Source organism: Halichoerus grypus, chromosome 2, assembly GCF_964656455.1.
Source record: "Halichoerus grypus chromosome 2, mHalGry1.hap1.1, whole genome shotgun sequence".
NCBI classification, from domain to species: Eukaryota; Metazoa; Chordata; class Mammalia; order Carnivora; family Phocidae; genus Halichoerus; species Halichoerus grypus.
In genome coordinates, this window is record NC_135713.1 from 164885664 (window position 1) to 164907792 (window position 22129).

Consider the following 22129-nt stretch of genomic DNA (forward strand, 5'->3'; position numbering starts at 1 on the left):
ACAGCCTGAACTTTGGGAATGGTGTGGGAATAGAAAACTTCCCTCAGCTTGTTTTATAAGCCCTGGGACCCCTTCTATGCACTGGGCCACATGGCCTCTCCCGTTACCGGATATTTGCCGAAGACCTACTTAGGGTAGGCACTCCACAAGAATGTTGCACTTCACCCTCCCCCCAACCCACAAGGAACACAGTGTGGTCCCCACTTTAGCAATAATGGAACTGGGTGCAGAGAGATCAAATATTAGGTTGAGTCATATTGATGCCAATATCTGACTACTTTGATCTATAAAAAGGCAATTTCATATGGTTGAATCTGATGGTTTGCCCAAGTTCACATGTCTGTGGGTGGCAGGGCTGGGATTAAAACATGGTTGATTCCAATCTGTCCCCTGAGGGGGATTTCAGGAGGCCAGAAGTGGGGGAGAGGATCCACTCCACATACACGGCCACAGGGCCTCCCTCTCCCAGAGCCCTGCTCACCCGTGGCCTCTCAAATGCTCTGCCCTGCAGCTTCTTGGCACCATCGAGGCAGGAGAAAGGGGAGGAGGGAAGACAAGGAGTGGGTGAGAGCTCCCACAAGGCTTCCCCGTGGGGGGGCTGCCAGCACACACAGCCTACCGGTGGGGGGTGGGGGTCAGCTACTGTGCTGATCCATGCATGCACCGCATGCCCACGGGCCCTGGCCCAGAGATGCCAAGTCCAGCTGGGGCTTCTTTCTTGAAGGAGACTGGGGGCAGAACTGAGGTCCTTCACCCTGCCCACCCCCATAGCATGATGCTCCCAAGTTGGCCAGGTAGGGACAGTGGGCACAGCAGGGTGGAGCTTGGGTTCTTGCCCTTGGTTTCCACACCCATCAAAAGGGGATAAGAAGCCTCCCATCTACTGCTCCAATAGAACGCAGGTGGCCCTCAGAGGTGCGAGGGCAGGCGAGGCTCCATGCAGCCAGCTGCAGTGGTCCTGGATTCTCCCGCTGACTCAGGTCTGGGCTGTTCTGGGTGAGTTGATGCGGCTTCTTCAGCCACATGGTAGGTGGTGGTAGGTAGGTGACCTTTCTGAAGGCCAAGGACTGTCTCCTACCTGCTCGGGCTGAGCACACAGTTGGGTTTGGTGAGGACTGGGTGGCCTGGCGCAGTAGGTACTCTTGAAACAGGAGTTACTAAGGCTACTGGAGATGGGGAAATGCTTTGAAAGATGACACGTTTCACAAAGCAGAGGTTGGTAAGAACCATCATTATGAGTACTAAGAATGGATGGGGTGGTTCCCATGATTATCTGGGGTCCCTCTCTCTATTCATTGCAGGCAAGGGTGGGGTCTGGCTCACGTCGGATCCCCCAGTGCCCGGCACAGCACTCAGTAAACAGAATTGCAAACATCACTAGCACTCTCCAGTTTGGGCGGATTGAGTGAGGGAAGAGGACCATGGGGAAGCAGAAGAGGGAGAGGTGGATGGGTTAGAAGGGCAGCTTGGTACTCACCTGGGCTCTTTGGGTCTTGCCAGGGTGGGGTGCCCGGCTGTGGGTCTGCAGAGCTGGTCCTGGTCTCGCTGGCCAGGCTGTTCTGGCTCCCCAAGAGGTGCCTGGGCCGGCGGGTGGGGCCCATCTTGGGGGACTCCATGCTGCCACCTGCAAGAGACCACGTGTGGGCTCTTTGGACCTTGAACTGAGACAGGGATGATCTCAGCCTGATAAGGAGCTGATCTAAAATCTTCTCATTTGGGGGGCGACTGGGTGGCTCAGTTGAGCGTCTGACTCTTGATCTCAGCTCAGGTCTCGATCTCACGGTCTTGAGTTCGAGCCTCGTGTTGGGCTCCACGCTGAGCATGGTCTACTTAAAAATAAACAGATAGTGGGGCGCCTGGGTGGCTCAGTCATTAAGCGTCTGCCTTCGGCTCAGGTCATGATCCAGGGGTCCTGGGATCGAGCCCCGCATCGGGCTTCCTGCTCTGCGGGAAGCCTGCTTCTCCCTCCCCCACTCCCCCTGCTTGCGTTCCCTCTCTCGCTGTGTCTCTCTCTGTCAAATAAATAAATGAAATCTAAAAATAAATAAATCAATAAATTGAAAAAAAAAAACAGATAAGAAAATAAAATCTTCTCACTTGGAACTGTAGTAGGTATCTACGGGATTGTCTGCTCAGAGCCCCTTACCTGCTGCCCCCACATGGCTGCCATGTTCTCAAGAGATCCTACCCTCTGAGCAATGCTCATTGGTCCAGGATATATGAAGGTCACTGCATAGGCCTTCAAGTCAGTTAAGAACAAGTCACCAACATGAAAACCAGCAACGAGGAGTTTTTCCTGCCTTCATAGAATGAGGGAGAAGGGTGTATATCTCCATTAACCCAATGAAATTTTTTAAAATGTTTGTTTATTTAGGTAGTCTCTACACCAATGTGGGGCTTGAACTTGACCCTGAGATCAGGAGTCACATGCTCTACGGACTGAGCCAGCCAGGTGCCCCAATGTATTTTTTTTTAAGATTTTATTTATTTGAGAGAGAGAGCACGAGTAAGTGAGAGAGAGCACGAGTGTAGGGGGGAGGGGTGGAGGGAGAGGGAGAAGCCGACTCCCCAGTGAGCACGGAGCCTGACAAGGGGCTCGATCCCAGGAGCCTGAGATCATGAGCCAAAGGCAGATGCCCAATTGACTGAGCCCCCAGGTGCCCCCCCATGGGGTAATTTTAAAAGATTTTAGTTATTTATTTGAGAGAGAGAGAATGAGAGAAAGAGAGAGAGCACATGAAAGGGGGGAGGGTGAGAAGGGGAAGCAGACTCCCCGCCCAGCAGGGAGCCCAATGCGGACTCGATCCCGGGACTCCAGGATCATGACCTGAGCCGAAGGCAGACGCTTAACCAACTGAGCCCCTCAGGCACCCTCCCAATGGGGTTATTAATTGCTGCCTTTACTAACTAAGGAATCTTTCCTCAGGTATAGCTGTTACCGAGCCGAGCTGAGCCGAGCTGAGCCGAGAGTGCAGAGGCGGGGCCTGAAATACTGGCTCCATCTTTTCCTATCTCCCACACCCCCCTGGTCATAGCTGAGAGCTGGTGTGAGGGAGGGTTCAAGAGCTCTGTGGGGGGCAGGGGGGCATGTAAAACCTGCCCTGGAAACCAAGGCAGGCAGGTGAGTTTCCTTTATACTTTTCTAAGAATCCTTAGGCTGAGAGGCCTAACAGATCATCTAGTCCAGAAACCCGTGTCATGTCCTGCGTGGTCTCCACCTACTGATACTGACCACTTGGGAAACTGTGCTGAAGAGGATTCTGAGGCCACGTAAGGCTCTGTGGGAGAGTACTGCGATCAGCTTGTAATGTCTGCCACGGGTACAGGAGTGGGAGCGGAAGTACGTGTGCCAGGCATTTGCCATCTCTGATCTAGCCTGAACTGCCATCCCCACCGGGAATTCCTTCCGTTGTCAGCTCCGGCAGATCACCCCACCTCGGTCCCAGAACAGCACCCCGAGGTATGTCCTTCCAGTCCGGGATAGTTATTATAAAGCTCTCTGCTTATGCACTAAAATCAGCCTCCCTGAAATGTTTTTCAAATACCCCAGTTCTAACCTCTGGAGTAACTCTGAATGATTTGGTCCTTTTCCCAGGAAGGCCCTTTGTGTGTTTAAAGGAAAGAAAAATGTGCCCCCAGGCCTTCTCTGCACCAGCCTCCAGGTCCTGTTAACTCTCATTCATAAGACAAGGTCACAGAGGAGAGCTCAAACTCTAAGACACTTTGGGGACCACCTGCTCCATCCCATCTGTGCTAAATAGAGGGAAACAGAGGCCCAAGAGGTCAAGGTATGTATTCAGGGCCCCACCATGGTTTCACAGAAGAGCTGAGCAAGCCCAAGAACTTCCTACCTGATGTTCACAGGTCTCATCATTCACGAGACAAAATCTCATCCAGGGGATGCTCACAGGGAGCCTCAGGAGGAATTCCAGGTGTGCAGGCAGGTGTGCTAGATCTGCCCTCCCCCCTCCACCCCTGCACATCCATCTGGGCCTCCTTTCTGTCCCACTCTGCAGTGGTGCTAATGCTTAGCACCCCTCCCCCTCCCGTCAACACCAGCTGGGGAGCCACGATTGGAGGAAGCAGCCACGCCATCTGCACGGGGTGGGGGTGGGGGGCCCTTCGGGAACAAGCAGCATCCTTGCTCTGCTTACCTGCCTCCCCGTAGGGCTTGGCACCTTTGGGCTCCCTGACCCTCGTCAGAAGAAGCCTGTCCTCCAGGCTAGAGGAGCTGAGATCCGAGTCACTGTCACTGTCACTGGAAACCACTGGAAAGAACAGACACCAGCACAGGAGGTTACCCCTACTGGTCACTACCAGCAGGCATGTGGGATAGAGGGGCTGGGGCAGGCCTCCCCTCTGCCTGGACAAAGCGGCTGATTATCCCCTTGGGTGCAGGACAGCTGCTCTGAGGCTGGCACCTGGCAATGCTCCGGGTGCGAGGCAATGCTGTTTTACCTTGGAACAAGGCACAACATCACAGGTACAAAATTTCCGGTCCTCGCCAACCCTTATAAAGCACTCCAGGCACTTGACATATGCTAGCTCGCTGAAGCTTCAGAACAACCCTGGCTGACAGGGTTGCGCTCATTTTACAGGTGAGGAAGCCAAGGCACTTGCCCGAGGTGGTAAGTGGGAGGGCTGGGGGGTACCCACCCCGGCAGACTGGCTCTACACCCCGTGTCTGCAACCACTCTGATTTTACTGGAAGAAACGAACTGGGAGCCGGCAGGCCTGGGCGCTCATCCCAGTTCATCCAGTCATGTGCAGTGGAGCCTTGTGAACGCAGATGGGAGCCAGGCTGATGGGGTTGGAGTCCCAGGAGAGGGGAGGATAGGGAGCTCTCCCGGTGAACACCCGCTGTGGTAGAAACCTTTCTGGACTAAATGGGACCTATATTTGGCTGGTGGGTCAACAGTGGGAGTCATAACACAGGATATATTCATAGATTAAACATTCTGTTTTAACTGTCAGCATAGAAATGTACATCCATTCACCCATGTTTTCATGGAGGGCTTGGGTGTTGCTTGAGATCAGGCCCACAGGGTCTTTCATGTCTAAGCTGCGTCCATATTGCCGTGTCTGTGATCCCCAGGGGCAGGGTCTCTAAACTGGAGCACAGCTTAGAGACGCAAGCAAAGTGGGATGAGTGGAGGATCCTTCTCTGCTTTTCCATTTCTTTCTCCTGCTTTTTACAGTTGTCCTGCCCACACCTGATTCAATAGCTTTTTTAAGCAAGTAGCTTCTCTCAAGACTTTCGGAAGTCCTGGTTTTAATGAAAACAACTCTGTCCTTCCTGGCTCTTTTCATCCGTTTACGTAACATTTAATTAAGTGATGTCACTCTAATACCAAGTACAATAGCACAGCAAGGTCTGGGATCACGGGTAAGCAGCTCTCACAGGGGACTGACTCGGTGGATGGGGTGTGCGTCCGTGTGCCTTGCCGGGGACTGCAAAGTGCCGGGTCCGGAGGGAGGGCAGGAGCAGTTGGGCACTCTGCCCGGCATGGGGCCAGCCGCCCAGACAGCACTACTACCCATCAGCCCCGTGCCCCAGGGACCCATGGGGTGGCAGACGAGATCGGAAATCCAATCAATCTATGCCAAGGGTGGCTAAGCTAAGAGGCTTCAAGTGATGGGCCAGGCCCCTCGTGGAGCAGTGTGCAGAGGAGGATCCGGAGCCAGCGTCGGAGCCCTGCAGGAAGGAGAGTCTGGTCAGGTAGGGAAATCCACTGGGGTACAGGAGCAACAGGGGCAGGACCCAGGCCATGGAGCTTCTACCTGAATCTAGGGCCTTCTGGAAAGCCTTTGTGCCTTCAGCCTGTGTCACCTTTCAGCAAAGGGAGTCACAGGTCACAGAACTTGGCAACCGGAGGGATGGAGCTGGCCATCCGTTCCAGCTCTAGGAGATTCTCCACCCCATGCTTCCATAGCAGAATGTCTGGTACCACACAGGGCACTTGGGGAAGAAGCCCTGATGACAGCTTGGCTCTTCTCTCTCCCTCAGCCCCACATCCCGCCAGCTTTGCCTCCTAAGTGGTTCTCCAATCGGTTGCCTCCTCACCATGGTCGCAGCCCCTGCTTAGCTCAAGACCTGTGTCTCCAGGCTGGACTCCTTCAATAGCTTCCCACCTGGGCCCCACCTGTGGGCACCTCTCACTGCGCAGAGGGGAATGCTCCAGCTAACACGAAAATCCTAGCCTACCCTTTATTTATTTGAGAGGGCGCGAGCACAAGCTTGGGAGCGGCAGAGGGAGAGGGAGAGGGAGATTCCCCGCTGAGCAAGGAGTCTTGATCCCAGGACCCTGAGATCATGACCTGAGCAGAAGGCAGACAGACGCTGAACCCACTGAGCCACCCAGGCGCCTCCATCCTGCACAATCTTACCCAGGCTTCTCCACACGGCTGGGTTCTTACCAAACTGCTGGTCAGTATCTCCTCCAGCAACTCACTTCCTACTGCCCAGAATGCCCTGCCATGGCTCTTCTCCTGGCTTTTTGTTTATTGATTTATTTTTTTAGTAATCTCTACACCCAGTGTGGGGCTTGAACTCAACCCCGAGGTCAAGAGCTGCACGCTGTACTGACTGAGCTAGCCAGGTGCCCCTCTCCTGGCTCCTTTTGGACATCTCCTCCAGGGAGCCTTCCCTATCACCTGCACCTGGCTGGCTGATGCCCTATGCATTCTGCTACAGCCACTCTCTGCTTTCAGAGTGTGTGTGTGTGTGCCCTTCCCCCAGCAAACTGCGGGGCTCCTGGGGGGCAGGGGCCAAAGTGCACCACGAATGAGGCTGGCACGCTTCTCCTGCACAGCCTGACCCACATGGGTGGGGCGACAGTGATGTTAACGTGATTGTTCCCAGCTTTTCCTTCCTCTAGCTGCTCAAGGATTTTGCCTTTTCTGCTCTCTTTTCCTCCTGGCCTTCCCGAAAGAGTTCTGCTTTGGCTTTGTGGGCTTTTGTGATGTAGAATCAATAGGAGCTGGGGATTCAGAGGGGCTCAGGTCCATATGCCCCTTCATAGTATCTGAAAAGTGCAAAGGCCTGATTTATTTTGCAATTGCTTTGCAGGTCCCAGACGGGGTTTCTTTGATCATGAGTCAACTGACTGGACCTCACGGGTGTTGGTTTTATAAGCATTTACGTATTTTTGACTCACTTGGTGACTAAGCACCAATCCTGGGGGTCCCCGACAAAGGGAGTGGGAGGTGGGCAGGAGGCGGCGAGCAGCTCCCCAGGTCTCCCCTGGGGCAGCTGCAAAGAAATCAGGGAGGGTGGTGCACCCCCATAGCAGGGGGTCTGGCAGCCTGTTAAGCAGAACAGAGTCCCTGAGGGGAGCTGGGATTGATCTCCAACTGGCTTCCCCACGTCTCCAGCAGAGATGCTTATGCATAATGTAGTCATTCTTTCGTCTCCCCTATGTTCAGTCTTCCTTCTTCCTTCGATATGCAGGATCTTCATAATTCTGGGGCCAGAGGGGAGGTGGCCTGGGGCTAGGGCAGGGGGAGTGGGGGTGGGGGACAGGCAGCTCCCCAGGGTTGAAACAATGCCTGTGTCCTTGGGCGCTACCGTGCAGGTGACCAAGGCTGCAAAATACCAAGTGCTCCAAAGGAGCCGATGGGAGAGGGTGTCCCGGGGACTCAGGTTACGGTGGCAAAAGCTCGTTTATCCTGCTCCTTCCCCCTCCTCTCTGGCCCGTCATCTGTCACCATGCGCAACGTTGGGTCACGCAGGTCCCAGAGTGACCTTAAATTGCAAGAAGACTGTGCCATGTTGCACCGGGAGAACAGCTTTTGTTGTGAGGAGCAGGTCTTGTCCCAAGCGTCCCAAACTTGGAGGCCAAGTTCTGGCACCATGCTGTCTAGTCCCCACGTGCCTAGGTTGTGCAAGTTCTAGAAAAAAATAAGCCCTCCCCGAGTTAGGCAACTTAGGCGGTTGACTTGTTCTTTATCTCCTTTTACAGACCCCAAATGCCCACAGCCATAGAAAGGGGGAACAGTTCCAGATGACAACTGAGCTCACAAAGGTGTTTTTACAGACCCCAAATGCCCACAGCCACAGAAAGGGGGAACAGTTCCAGATGACAACTGAGCTCACAAAGGTGTCACAGGGCAGAGAACCAGCCAACCGACAAGACTCATCCCCTTGGCCTGTGCCTCCCTCCCTTGCCCGAGCATCCCTGCTCATTGTGTCTGTGACTCTGAGCTGGGGCCAGGCCTCAGCTTAGAGGTCTTTGTAGTGCAAACCCAATCCCATTCTAATCCACTGTAATAAGCTCTACTTGAAAGAAAGAAGCCGGCAGTGTCCACGCCTGGCCTTGGCATTTACTGTCAGTGGGGAAGAAACACACCAAGAAGACCCTGCTGAGAATGTCCCTGGGCAGGACCCAGGGCAAACACCATTTACCCACACATTCCTCCGGCAGCAACGGAAGAAGTTTTTCTTCTTCCCCCCCTCCGACTGTCACCATAAAACCCACATCTTGGCTAATTTGCCATTCGATTGCCAATTGCCACCTTTCTTGTCGCCCAGCAGCTGTGATCGTAAATCTTCCAGGTCTATTAAAGAAGCTTTGAGGCTCATCAATCTTTTGGCCCTTGCTCTTCCATCCTCAACAAAACACTCTATGTGTCTGAAGGCTGATTTCTCCTTTCTAATTCCCCCCAAGACAGTCTAGGATGGCTTGGTGATGAGTGCTTGTATTCAGCCCACGCCTGATTTTGCAGATCGAAGATGGGAAAACACTAGGGAGAAGACTGTCCCACTCATCTTCCCAAGGAGGAGGAGTCACCAAATGGACTCACCTGGGCTCTGCCAGGAGGCAGGGAGGAGGGGGCGCCTCCCCCACCCCAGCGGCCTGAGACCCGGGACCCCTTGCTTGGGGAGCTGGCATCCCTGAGACTTTCCCATCATGCCCCAGAAGGGCTGCCCCACTCTGCTCAGCTCTCCTCCTCAGCAGCGGCTAGCCCCAGCGCCAGCCATGCCCACTTCTCTGGGGATAGGCCAGCTTTTCTTTTTTTTTTCCCCTGGCTCACTCTTAGATGGGTTTGCAATTTGACTGTCACCATGGAAACTCAGAGTTTTGGTACATGAAGGTGGGGGGAAGTCTTCCCTTTTGGAAAGTCTCTCCTGACTGCCTCAAAGGACACATGTAGCAGCTGCTGTCCTGTGAAGACACCTTGCCTGGGATGGTCCAGGCGACAGGCAGGATGCTGGCCACTTGACCTCACAGCACTGCATTGGGATTCGGGGGGACCTAGCTCCTGGCTCTTCTCTGCCACCACCTGTCTTTGTGACCCTGGGCATCTCTCAGGGCTTTATCACACACAGAGAGACCAACCTGGACAGCTACTCGGTCTGAACCCTAGGATTCAACCTCAGGTTGGCTCTGTTTCATCAGCGGAGAGTGCCCGGGCTCCCTCTCTGGCTGAGAGGTGGGGAGATGTGACTTCTGGGCCACAACATCCGCCTTCTGGCGCAAGGACAGCCCGTGAGCCTGGGAGGCTTCCAAAGCCCCCAGAAACGATGGGAATTAGAGAGGAAGAGAGATATTTTCAGCAAACATTCTGCCAAGGCAAGGCAGATGGTGGAAAATTTTGCATACTAAAACCAAAATAAATTTTTTTTTAATGTAAAGGGAAGATGATAAAGCCCCAGGGAATGCACAGACATCCCCAATTAGCCTTACCCTGCCTACCAGGCTGCAGAGGGCAGTGGCAGAACTGTCCCCACTGGGACAGGTGAGGGCTGTCTCACCTGCAGAGAGGGCCAGGCCTGCAGCCTGAAATCCCACTGAGACGCCTCCCAAGTCTGGGGCTCTGTTTGGTGGTCGCAGAGGGGAGGTATGGGGTGGTGAAGGGGCACTGGCTCTGCTGGATCCTTTTCTGGGTTGTTGTGAGCATCCTCGAGGTAACTCAGATGGTGTCTGGCACATGGGAGGAGCTTTTTGCTTGAGGGGCTCCTCCTGAACTCATGGCCCACACCACGAGGTGCAGGGCTGGCTTCTAGGGTCACAGCATTTGGTGCCAGGGCCAACCTCACAGGGGCTGGCTCGCCTTCTCTGGGGGGCGTGGATTCCTAGGTTGTGCTGGAGGCACGAGATGGCTTCAGGGGCCATTTGCAGGCTGAGCTGGGATTTGAGCTGAGGTCTAGCTCCTGCTGAGACCTCTGCTCTTTCCTCCCCTCCCAGCAGGCAGGGCACCCGGCAGTCTGGCCTCGTCCTCCCCTCTGAGCTCTGCTCCCTCAGGAGTCTTCCCCTCCAGGCGAGCAGTTCCTCCCCAGTCTCCCCAACACACCCTTTCTGGGTTTCTCTCCGGGCCTTTCCCACCAGAGGCAGGCACTGCAATGTGAGTGAGAGACTTCTAGCTCCCTCCCCACATCCGGGGTCTGGCCCTGGCTCTGCCTTGGACACTCCTGGGCAGAGACCTTCATCTTCCCGAGCCTCAATTTGCTCATATGTGAAACACAGACAGGAGCAACCCCAAGGCAATAAGATCAAGTAGTACAAAAGGCACTGCAAGTTCAAAATGCTATGCAGAGGGGTGCCTGGGTGGCTCAGTCATTAAGCGTCTGCCTTCGGCTCAGGTCATGATCCCAGGGTCCTGGGATTGAGCCCCGCGTCCAGCTCCCTGTTCATTGGGAAGCCGCCTTCTCCCTCTCCCACTCCCCCTGCTTGTGTTCCTTCTCTCGCTATGTCTCTGTCAAATAAATAAATAAAATCTTAAAAAAATAAAATGCTATGCAGGCCTGTAAATATTTTTAAAAATTCGATTCCAGTTCATCCTCCAGGAACCCATCTAAATTGTGCCTCTACCAAAAAGTGTCTCCAGCCTCAGAGGAAAGAGTGATGGGAGACAGGCCCTTCCTCGATCTCCCCATGACTGCTGGGGCAGCTCTTCTGGCCCCTCAGACACCGCCAGGCATTGCATTTCTTTTCCTATGAATGCCTGCCTTGATTTCCCCAGCTGTCCCAGGAACCACTTGAGGGCGGGGCCCTGTCTCAATCTGCATCTGGTTCCTTTCCTTGGCCCCCAGCACTGAGCTTTGGGTCAAGCAGGCACTCAGGAAATACCTGCTTTCTGGGAAAATCTCCCCAGGAGAGGACACAGCAGTGAACAGAGACAGCACGACTGGACGGTGGTCAGCAAGGGGGTGGCAAGCCAGCTCCATCTCCAGAAGGGGTGGACCCAGCAGGCGCCTCCTCATGGCCTCCTCCCCCTTGAAGGACACTCAAGTGGGACAAGTCAGGCTGCTGGTGGCCTCAGCCTGAGCCAGAGACAGATGGGGGGAGGGGCGGTCAGAGGCTGGTTGTCACAGATATGGGGTGGGTGGGCCCTGGGCAGGAAGTAGTGGGGGGGGGGGGCTGATGCACTGTTCACACAGAACCTGCTCTTCTTTCAAATCGAAGGCCAGACCAGAGGAACAGGTTCTTCCTTTGTTTGGGAAACTCCTTCCAAGGCCTGAACAAGGAGATGGGTGGCCTCAAGGCCAGGGGAACCTGTCCTCATAGGGATGGATCCTGGGAAGCCCGAGAGGGGCAGAGCCTGCCTCCCTCCTTCCTGGACCCCGGAGTCAGGAGATCTGGGTGACCTTTGCTTGCCAACCTCCTGACAGCCCTGAGCTTCATTTCCTCAATGGTGAGGTGGAGATATCACAGGACCACCTCAGAAGGGCGGGGTGACCATGTGGCACCCAGGGAGGACTTCTTCTTTGGTCTCCCTTTCGGGCGGCCACCAAGGACATCAGCAGGGACAGCACAGACCAGGTTGGGAATTCAGAGTTTGGGGAGTGGAGAGTTTCCTGTGCTTGTTCACTCCTTCACCACTGATTTAATTAACTCCTTCCTTTGGGCTCACAGACAGACAGGAGGCGCTGGATAATGAAGACGAATCCTCAAATCAATAGTGATGTGGTCGCCAGCATTGAAATCCTGTAGTCCTGCCCTTGCTGGAGGAGCTCCAGATAGAACAGGAGGTGGATGGATGTAAGATAAGAACAGCTTCCTCCAGAGAGAACGTGATACTGTCAAGGGGAGGCAGAGAATGTTCAGGGAGAAGGGAAGTCAGGGAGGGCTTCTTGGAAGAGGTGGAATTTAAAAACGGGCACAATTTAGACAGAAATGCTGGGATAGAAATTCTGGGGCCAGTGTGTGTCTTGCATTCCTGATAGAGAACAGGAAGGGCAAAGGCCAGGTGGTGGGCTTCTCTGGGGCCCGAAAGCCCCGCTGGCTCAAAAGAAAGGCTCCAGGCTCAGGCACTGAGGGGATGAGGTATGCTTGGGTGTGCTCTGCACTATTTCTCTCTGGCAAGTTATTGCTGCTGATTTATAGCAGAGATGAAACAAAGTGTGTGAATATCTCCTGCCTTTATTGGGATGCAAAATGTGCCTTGGTTCTGTCATTGACCATAGCTCTCGCTCCTTCCGTCTCATAGCTCTCTCTCTCTCTCTCCTTCCGTCTCTGTGGGTCTCTGGGCCTTCATCTTTTGTGTCTTTGTGCCTCTTTTTTTGCTGATACTTAAAAAAAATCTCTTGCCTTTGCTTCCCTCGTCTTTCTTTCCTGTCTTGTGTATCTTGTGTGCCTTTGTGTTCTGGGTCTTCCTGGGGTTTTCTCTTGGTTCCTCTTTCTGTTTTTGGTCAGGTTCTCTCTCTCCAGTCTTACCTCTCAGCATCTCTCTCCTTCCCAGGCCTCTCTGTCCCATTCCCTCAGGGTCAGCCTTCCTGGCTTCTGGGTTCATACCTGCCATTCCCCCACCTGGGCAGAGGCTCAGGGCCATGGGGTCTGTGCTCAGAACCTGGATGTGGGGGATGGGCTGCCAGGTCTACCTGAACCCCAGGTGGACCCAGAGGCAAGTGAGGCTGGAGAGGCCTGGCCCCCCTGTCCTGTATGGAGATCTGGGCAGACGGACTCTCCTATCCTTGCTGTGGCTCCCGGGCCAGCAGTGGGGAGTGAGCTCAGCCTATGTCCCAGGCCGGCCTTCACCTATGACAAACGGGGGGCCGCAGGAGAGAGCTGCGGAGCTGAGCAGAGGTGGCACTGCTATCTCCTTGAGCTTTACTGGCGTTGGACAGGGCAGGCGGGCCCGGGTTTATTCACTTCACCCAGGCCCCTAGAGGCTGAGAAATCTAGAGTGGGCAGAACAGAGTTGTAGGTTTCCACAGTGAGAGGGGTGAGCGGCTAGAGAGGGTGTGCTTCACGGCACAGGGTGGAGCCCGGCCCTGGCCCGGCTCCTGCTGGGTGTTCTGCACACACAATTAACTGAAGCCAGAGGCTGGCTCGGGGGGCTGGACCCTGCTTCCCGGTGTTGGCTCAAATGGGGTGGGAGTGGGGACAAGGAGGCCCAACACCTTGCCTTGCAGCTGGAATCATCCAATCAACTGAGGCTGTCAGTGGGCTTAAACCAATGAGAACGGACAGCCATGCCCCTGAGCTCTGTGGTGTGGCTAATGAGGGCCTTCTGCTCTTGGGAAATCAATCCCCAAGCCAAGGAGGATGCCCAGGACTGGAGGGGCTGCTGCTGGGGCAGGGGTGGGGCGCAGCAGTGGGGGCGACACAGCTCTCTGAAGCTTCAGGCTTCTGTTCTGGGGATGCCCCCCTCCCCCTTCCCACGCACTGGCATCGGGCTAGCGTTTGGCTTCATCAAGGGCTCCGAAGGTCAGGACGAATTAGTATGCATGGGTTTCTCTTTCAAAACACAGCCGCACAAGACTTCCCTGAGATTTAGGGAAAGGGCAGTTTCCCGAACGCCAAGGGGCTCTTTCTGTCCACACGGAGATTATGACGCAAGTTATCCGACCTCTCGGCGCCCCACTTTAACATGGGACCACAGGAGTACACCGCTCACCCTGCCCGGGTCGTCAGGGGACGCCATGAAACGGAACGCACCGCGCCTGGCACAGCCTGCAGCGAGCAACCATGCAAGCCTCGGCAGCGACCATCCTTGCTGATTTTATCTGGCCACTCGGCACGGGGGCCGCCTCGTTCACCTGCACAGACCTACAGGCCAACGGTCCCCAGGCCCTCAGGGCGTGCAGGAATGGCGGCCACACGAGAAGACTGCCAACTGACTGGCGGCGGGTGTTTGCCCCGGTGCGGCCCACAGGGGCTCCGGCAAATGAGCGCCATCCCCACCTGCGGAGAAGGCAGCCATTCAGTTCCCCAAATGGCTGGTGGGAGCCCCGCACAGCAGACCTACCCCATGCACACCTGAGTCAGCAGCTTCCAAGGTACTGCGACGGACCCACACCGCCTTCTCAGGCGCTTGGAAGATGGCGTCTCCCACCCTCCTCTCTAAACCTTCCCGGCTCCTGCGCGCGCCTGCGTGCGTGCTTGCGTGCGCATGCGTGCGAGCTTGCGTGCGCACGCGCACAGCGGGCAGGGCCAGTGCTTAGATGAGGCTGGTCTCTGCAGCAGGGGCAGCCTCCGTGTATGATGTGTGAGCTACTTCACCACCTGCCAGAAATTTCTCCAGAAAGTTCCCTTCCTTTGGATTTGGAACTGTAAGATATGAAAGCTGGAAGAGAACAGACTCTGTCCCGGCCCCCTCATCTCCATCCTACTCCTGGGGCAACCAGAGCCCAGAGAAGAAGAAGGACGTCCAAAAACTAGTTTCCCTAGCCTGGGGTCAGGATCGGGAGTGGAGAGGCACAGATGTGACACGGTCAGGCTCTGCCTTCCACTGGTCAGCCGGCAGGGTCAGTGGGTGAGGTGGGCTGGACGTGATATTTATTTTGATATATTTATCATGATATATCTGGATATGAGTATTTATTTCCACAGAGAAGTGTGCCCACTTTTGTTGCAACAGATGTTCCTGTTGGTCTAATCCCTAGTCTCGCTCTTTTCACAGGGATGTGGAAACAAGAACTATTTCATTTTCTTCTTAATAACCCTGTAAGGGTGACGATCAGAGTGGCAAGAGGCAACAGGGAGGAGTGGGGACTGGGGCAAACCTGAGACTGTGTGCCCAGTATGAAGAGGGAAGCTGCTACTTAGCCTGTTTAATTTGTCCAGGGAGGGGGCAGTATTGGCAGACTTTCTGATGTTCAAAAAAGCAGCCAGAATTCCATCTTTTTAAGAATTCTCCACATTTAAAAAAAAGTTGTCGGTGAACTTAAAGCACTGAGCCAGATCGAGTTGCAACCTCTAACACGGGCAAATGTCCAACCATTGGAGGACAGATGGAATCCCACTTCGCAACATGGAAGCCCTCCTGCTCTGCCATCCTCTGCTTCCTTCTCCAAGCCTCCGCCAGCCTGGCCCCCTGCACATAACACACCCTCCCAGCTGCTCCGAAGGCTGCAGGGAGTTCATGTGCCACGTCCGGGCCAACGTGACAGAAATGGCAAGTCCAGAGTCTGGCTGGGGACATATTGGGGGGTGAGTAGGGAGTGGGAGAGGGCAGCTGAGCGCTCTGAGGGGCTTCCAAAACGCTAATTTCTTAGGAACAGAGAAAGAAGGAAGGTGGCATAGCAACAGCTGGCTCTGGGCAGTGAGCAATCCTGTATGAAAATAAAACATTTTACAATCCACAACCGTGGCTCATTAAGAATGAATGGATCTACGGGTATAAATAGCACGCTGCGTTAAGAAGTCAGGAAACAGCATATGGGTTTGATGGAAAAACGGCTGCCACTGAACTGCTGATTAGCTCTGTCGGCTGCAGCTCTGCACTAACGAGACAGAGGTCTGTGGTTCCAAGCTTTCGTGGCCCATGTGGATTTCTCCATCTTGGGCTATAGCATGAATCCCCATCTCCCCAGCTCCCTGATCACAATATGGGGGTAAACTCTGGACACACGGGAACAAGTCTATATTGAATTTCCCTCAGTTTCTAAAGCATAGTATCCTCACTATAATAGTCAGCCTTTGCTTGAATGCTCCCAGTGACAGGGAACTCACTACCATATCAGATACAAAACATCCAATTCTGTGGCTACTGAGCAAGAGATACAAAGTTCCCCTTTTCTGTCCCAGCCCTGCTTTGAGGAAAAGCAGCCCTAACTAGCCATGACATTTATTCTATCTGATGGGATACAGGCTAGATGCAAAAAGGAAAGCCTGGATAGGAATGGGTTGAGCCAATCACCTCCTCCCCGATTGCGATGTGGGGTCCTGAGAACTGCCAGAGGAAGGGCATGACAGATGCAGGGAATGGAGCTGATCTGAAAGTTCCCTGAGAAGTAGAAGCATCTGCTGCCATACTCCTCCACCCCACAGGTCTCGCAAGCCTTGTCTCCTTCCCTGCTTCTGGAAGACCTTCCTCAGCAGCCTGGCAGCAACCCCTGTAGTTGAGCTGGCCTTGGTGGTCTCTGTTCCTGGCAACCAAAAATCCTCTTGCCAAATCTGAAAGGGGACAGCCAGTGTGCATGGTGCTGATTAGTGCAATGGTTTACTCCATGTTGAACTCAGAGGGGAGAGGAATGGGCTGCGATTCAGAAGCCTCTTGGCTGCAGCCTATAGGACAGCCTCCCCCACTCCTCGTCCTTCCTGAAGCTGCCCCCCCCCCCCCCGGGCTGTCTGAGCATCCGATAAGATAATGACCGTGAGCCACAGAGCTCTGGCTGCTGCCAGTGTGGCACCCAATGTACTGGACACAGTGGCAAGGGGCAGGAGGTGGGCCAGCCACGGGTCATTCCAGAAGGCAAAACATAGTAGACTGACCTGAACCAGACTGCTCAACCCAAGCAATCCTTACGCTTGCTTTCCCTGGACTGCAAACAGAACCGTAGTTGAGGATTTTAAAAAAAATTGTTTAAAATTTAGTGAACCAAGGAAGCGATAATGAAACCCCTCTATTTTTCTCAAAACGGTCCAACTGGAACAAATCCAAAACCTTGAAAGTACTTTTCTGGAACAGACCTTGAAGTCAACCAGTGTGTAAATCTGTTCAAATCCTTCTAGGAAGCCCCTGCTCTGCTCACGGGGCTGCCAGAGGGCGGGGGTGGGGGTGGGGGTGGGAGGGCCCTGCAGAAGGACGGTGACTCTGGCCTCAATGTAGATGGGAAAGTGAACTTGCCCCACGGCTACAGGAGCTCTAGAGGCCTGCCTGTGCCTCAGCCAGGGGCTTTTTGGCCTACCACGGCTCCTCTGCCTTTTCCAAGGAGACGCAGTGGGGAGGAAGTGGGTATTTGTACCCTGTGGGTAGGGCTTTATGGGGCCTGTGGTGGAAGGCAAAATGAAAAGGCCTCCCTAATCCGGCCAGGCCACAGGGCAGTGATGAAGGGTAGACAAGGGTCCCCTCCCACCTGCCCATCCCCAGGCTCCCAGGGAGAGGCTAACATAGCAAAGCCTTCCCAAGCCGGGGTTGGTCTTTTAGGAATCCCAGCTCTCTGGCTCCCATCTGAGAAAAGTAGACACATCCTAGAAAGCCCTTTAAACAGTGTATGGACTCTAGACTCAGGGCTTCAGGCCCCCAATTTCAGGACCTCAGCCACAGCTGGGCAAGTTGGGGCAGACCAACCATCAAGCAGATCCAGGGCAATGTTGCCCCCAGTCAGAGTACTGGGGGCTGAAGAAAAGAAGAAGCCCCATCATGTTAAGGATCCTTGGAGAAGCACAAAATCCTATCTGAGAATAATTTCCAGATGTAATGACTTTAGTCAGATAAATTTAGCTCTCTCTCTCTAGTTCTTATAGGGAATTAGGCTCATCCAGTGTCCAGTACAAGCCCCCCTCCCCACTGTCTGCTTCTATCATAATGCAAGGCTGCAGAAGTTAAAGGCTTGCTTTTTCAGCCTCCCCTTTTAACTTTCTTCCATTCTTTATAGTGATGCCTGGAACTGCAGCAACCATCTTGTCACCATGAGGGAAAGAGCAAGAATTATAAAGACACCTGTCCTGACATCACTGAGCTGCTGAACCACAGCTGCAGGTGCCTTCCCTAAACTTTCTAGCATATGACAAAAAAAGTACTATCTTATTATCTAAATATGCCAGATTAATATGGTACCCGCCACCCCTACTGCCAGCAAATATCTTTGTACGTAGCCCAAGGGTGGGAATCCAGCTCCAAAGGAAAGAAGTCTGCTGAATAGGTGGGCAGAGCTCTAAAGGGACTAAGACCCAAGAACCCATAGTACTGGTTCCACATTTTATACCTTTTATTTCACAGGGGAGCAAAGAGACCCAGGAGTGTGCAAAAGCTGGCTTTAGTCATTGCTGCCATAAACTTGGAGCAATGATCCACCACTGAAAAGTGGCATGGAGCACACAACCCATTTAGATTGATCAGGTAGGAGGGTGGACCTCTCCCAGAGGCATGCACGTCAGACCCAGGGCCACTCAGGTCACACTGTTCCCTACTCCATCCTGGGGAAAGAACGAATGACTTGCTGTAAGCAGGCTTGCAGAGGGCTCACCAAGGGGTCTGCAGGCAAATCTTTGTCCCACATCAACACCCACTGTCCAGAAGAGGGAGAGAGTAGCAAACCCAGGTACTCAGCCAACCTGTCCTGCACATGCCGGAGCGTCACCAGCTCTCTTTAAGATAACACAGCGGAAAAAAATATTTCGGATCTTTCTCTAATACATTCTTCGTGTTATTTTTAACATTTAGATTTCTTTTTTTTTTTTTTTAAGAGAGGGAGGAGTGGGGAGGGGCAGAGGGAAAGAGAATCTTAAGCAGGCTCCATGCCCAGTGTGGAGCCCAACACGGGGCTCTATCTCACGGCCCTAAGATCATGACCTGTGCCCAAACCAAGAGTCAGACGATCAACGGACTGAGCCACCCAGGCGGCCCTAACATTTAGATCTTTAATCTATCTGCAGTGTGTTTCTGAATACACATGGAATGGGGTGGAAATCCAATTATGCTAATTCCGGTTGTTACATAAACCTGTTATTTTCCCACTGAATTGAAAAACTACCTATGTTCAGCTTCCATACATCCTTAGGTCTATTATTTCTCCATTCTGTTCTACTTACCTATTTATTTATCCTATAAATAAATATTTATTCTGGTGCAAATACTATACTATTTCTACTGATTACAGTAACTTTATAGTAAGCCTTAACATTTGGTCAGGTGGCTACTACCTTGCCATTCTTAAAAAAACAACAACAACAAAACATTTTGTTAAATTGAAATATAACTCCTATACCATCAAATTCACCCTTTGAAAGTGTACAATTCCATGGTTTTTAGTATATTCAGTAAGTCGTGCAAGCACCGCCACTATCCAGTTCCAGAATATCTTCATCACATGTTCTCTGTACCCATTAGCAATCCTTCCCCCTTCCCCCCCCAACTCTCCAGCCCTGGCAATCACGAATCTACGTTCTGTCTCCATGGATTTGCCTGTTCTTTTTTTTTTTTAAGATTTTATTTATTTATTTGAGAGAGAGTGAGCGAGCGAGCACAAGCAGGGGGAGAGGGAGAGGGAGAGGGAGAAGCAGGCTCCCCGCTGAGCAGGGAGCCTGATTTGGGGCTCGATCCCAGGACCCTGTGGTCATGACCCGAGCTGAAGGCAGATGCTTAACCGACTGAGCCACCCAGGTGCCCCATGGATTTGCCTGTTCTGAACATTTCATATAATTTCAGTGATACAATCGTGTGACCTTTGTCTCTGGTATCTTTCACTTAGCATGGAATGTGCACGATTTATCCATGTTGTAGCCTATGTCAGTAGTTCATTCTTTTTTAAGGCTGAATAATATATTACTGCATGATTATGCCACATTCTGTTTATCCAGTGGATAACAGAAATGTCTGAATCCGTTCCTTCCTAAAAACTCCACTGGGAAATCAGAGAGGAATTATTACACTTATTAATTCGGAGGGATCAAGATCTTTGTCTGCCTCTCTGTTTGTCTCTTGCTTTTTGTCCTGTGATAACGTTCTATAATTTTCTTCAAGTTGGACCTATAATTGCCTTTCAACTTCACTTCTAGGCATTTTATAATTTTTACTGCAATTATGAGTGAATTTCCCCATTGTTCCTTCTAATTAGCACAGAGTAAAACTATTGGGTTTTTTTGGTGTGTGAACTATCGATTTACTTTGCATCCTGTCCGTTCCCAAATTGTCTTATTAATCCCAATGGGTTGTCTTAGTAGGCTCTCTTGGGTTTTCTTAGTATACAATCACATTATCTGCAAATAAGATAATTTCTTCTCTTTTCCAATAGCAACAGATTATTTTCTTGCCTTATTACATTATTTAAATATTACAAAACACTGTCAACTGATGGGGGTATTCTTTTTTTTTTTTTTTTTTAAAGATTTAAAGAGAGAGAGAGAGAGACAGAGAGAAAGCATGAGCCGGGTGAAGGGCAGAGGGAGAAGCAGACACCCCCTGAGCAGGGAGCCTGACTTGGGGCCCGATCCTGGGACTCCGGGATCATGACCCGAGCCAAAGGCAGACACTTAACCAAGTGAGCCACCCAGGTGCCCCGATGGGGGTATTCTTTTTTTTTTTTAAGATTTTATTTATTTATTTGACAGAGAGAGACACAGCGAGAGAGGGAACACAAGCAGGGGGAGTGGGAGAGGGAGAAGCAGGCTTCCTGCAGAGCAGGGAGCCTGATGCGGGGCTCGATCCCAGGACCCTGGGACCATGACCTGAGCCAAAGGCAGACGCTTAACGACTGAGCCACCCAGGCACCCCAAAACTTTTTTTTTTTAAAGATTTTATTTATTTATTTGAGAGAGTGAGTGAGAGAGAAAGAGAGGGAGGAAGACAGAGAGTGAGGGAGGGAGAGAGAGAGTGAGGGAGGGAGAGAGAGAGAGAGGGAGATTCAGAGGAACACAGGCAGGGGAAGAGAAGAGAGAGCATCTGGTGCCAGGAGCAGCTTTTTTTTAAAGATTTGAGAGAGCGAGAGAGAGTGAGCACACATGAGTGGGGGGGGGGGCAGAGGGAGAGGAAGAAGCAGACTCCCCGCTTGATCCCAGGACTCTGAGACTATGACCCGAGCAGACGATTAACCTACAGAGCCACCCAGGTGCCCCCAGGATCAGCTTTCATGCTGAGAAGCAGGGACTGTGGGGCAGGAGGGGGATGATGGTCCTGGGGTTCCCAGAGGCAGGGGCCTGGGAGAAGAGCTGCTTCATGAGAGTGGGAGTGGTTTTAATAGTCTTCAAGTCTCTCTTGGTGCTGTCCAACAGAACCCCGACCCAGGGGAGCCTGCAGGCCCTAAGGAAAATCCTTCCACAGTTTTTCAAATCTCTTGGGGGTGGGGTGGGGGTGTGTGGAATGGGTAGTTCATTCATTCATTCATCCACTCATTTACCTAAGAAGCATCTATCCCACTGCCTCTCCCATGGTAAGTGGTAAGGGATTGGCCTATTCAGGACACACATGGCCCTGCCCATATGCAGCTTCCAGTGTGGTGGGCGGTCCACACCCCAGTGCTGGTTACTTTATTTCTGCCTGGCCCTGAGCTCAGTTTTGGTTGAATGGGGTGCTCTAAGGGCTGTGCTTAGCACATAGGCTCTCACTTGGACCACAAACTGCAGTCTGGACCCCAGCCAACTGCTGGGCACCTGGGTATGGCTGCTGGTAGGGCTGGGGAGAGGAAGCCACTCTTGGAGCTGGAAAAATGCTAATTGGTTCCCCAGTTGTCAGTGGTCTGGAAAGGCCCCGTGGGGCCCCTACACCAGACTCCCAAGGCTGCCGGCCGGGGGCTGTCTGCTGCCGGGAGTCTGACAGCCTGGAGACCAGCTTGAGAAGGAACTGGGACTGAGGCAGCAGCCCCTGGCAGCTCGGGAGGCTTCCAGACAGGCAAGGCAGACCATTAGCGCGGGGCTGCCGCTGCTTGACCTCCAGGTCTGTATACCACCAGGAAGCCACAGAAGGGCTAGCGTGGGACGGACCTCCCCTCGCCCCGGGCCCAGGCCCATCATAAGGATGGTTCCAGCTGGCCTGGCCTTCCAGTCTCCCACAGGTATCCCGTAGCCACCCGAATGCCTCTGTGAGGACATGGCCATGTCTGCGACGGCCAGGGGACCCAAAGTCAATCGGAAAGCACAGATCCCGGCTTCTGCACAGGCTCATCAGAGAGGACAGCCACGAGATCAGGCTTGGAAGCAGCTCAGGAGCAGTCGGCTTGGGTGTGGCCCCCTCCTTGCAAACCCCGGGCGCTTTGGTTCGCATGGCATAGAACCTCTGGGCTTTCGTCCTCCCTCCCCAGCAATGC

General features: G+C 53.1%; 1 protein-coding gene across 1 annotated transcript in view; it reads right to left on the reverse strand.

Annotated features, from left to right (window-relative positions):
* RPH3AL (rabphilin 3A like (without C2 domains)) overlaps positions 1-22129 on the reverse strand; it is a 137490-nt gene that overhangs the window by 1222 nt on the left and 114139 nt on the right. The window contains 4 exon segments of the mRNA XM_078068089.1: positions 482-514; positions 1478-1507; positions 1509-1624; positions 4155-4268. Of these exon segments, the coding sequence (XP_077924215.1) occupies positions 482-514; positions 1478-1507; positions 1509-1624; positions 4155-4268 (293 nt within the window).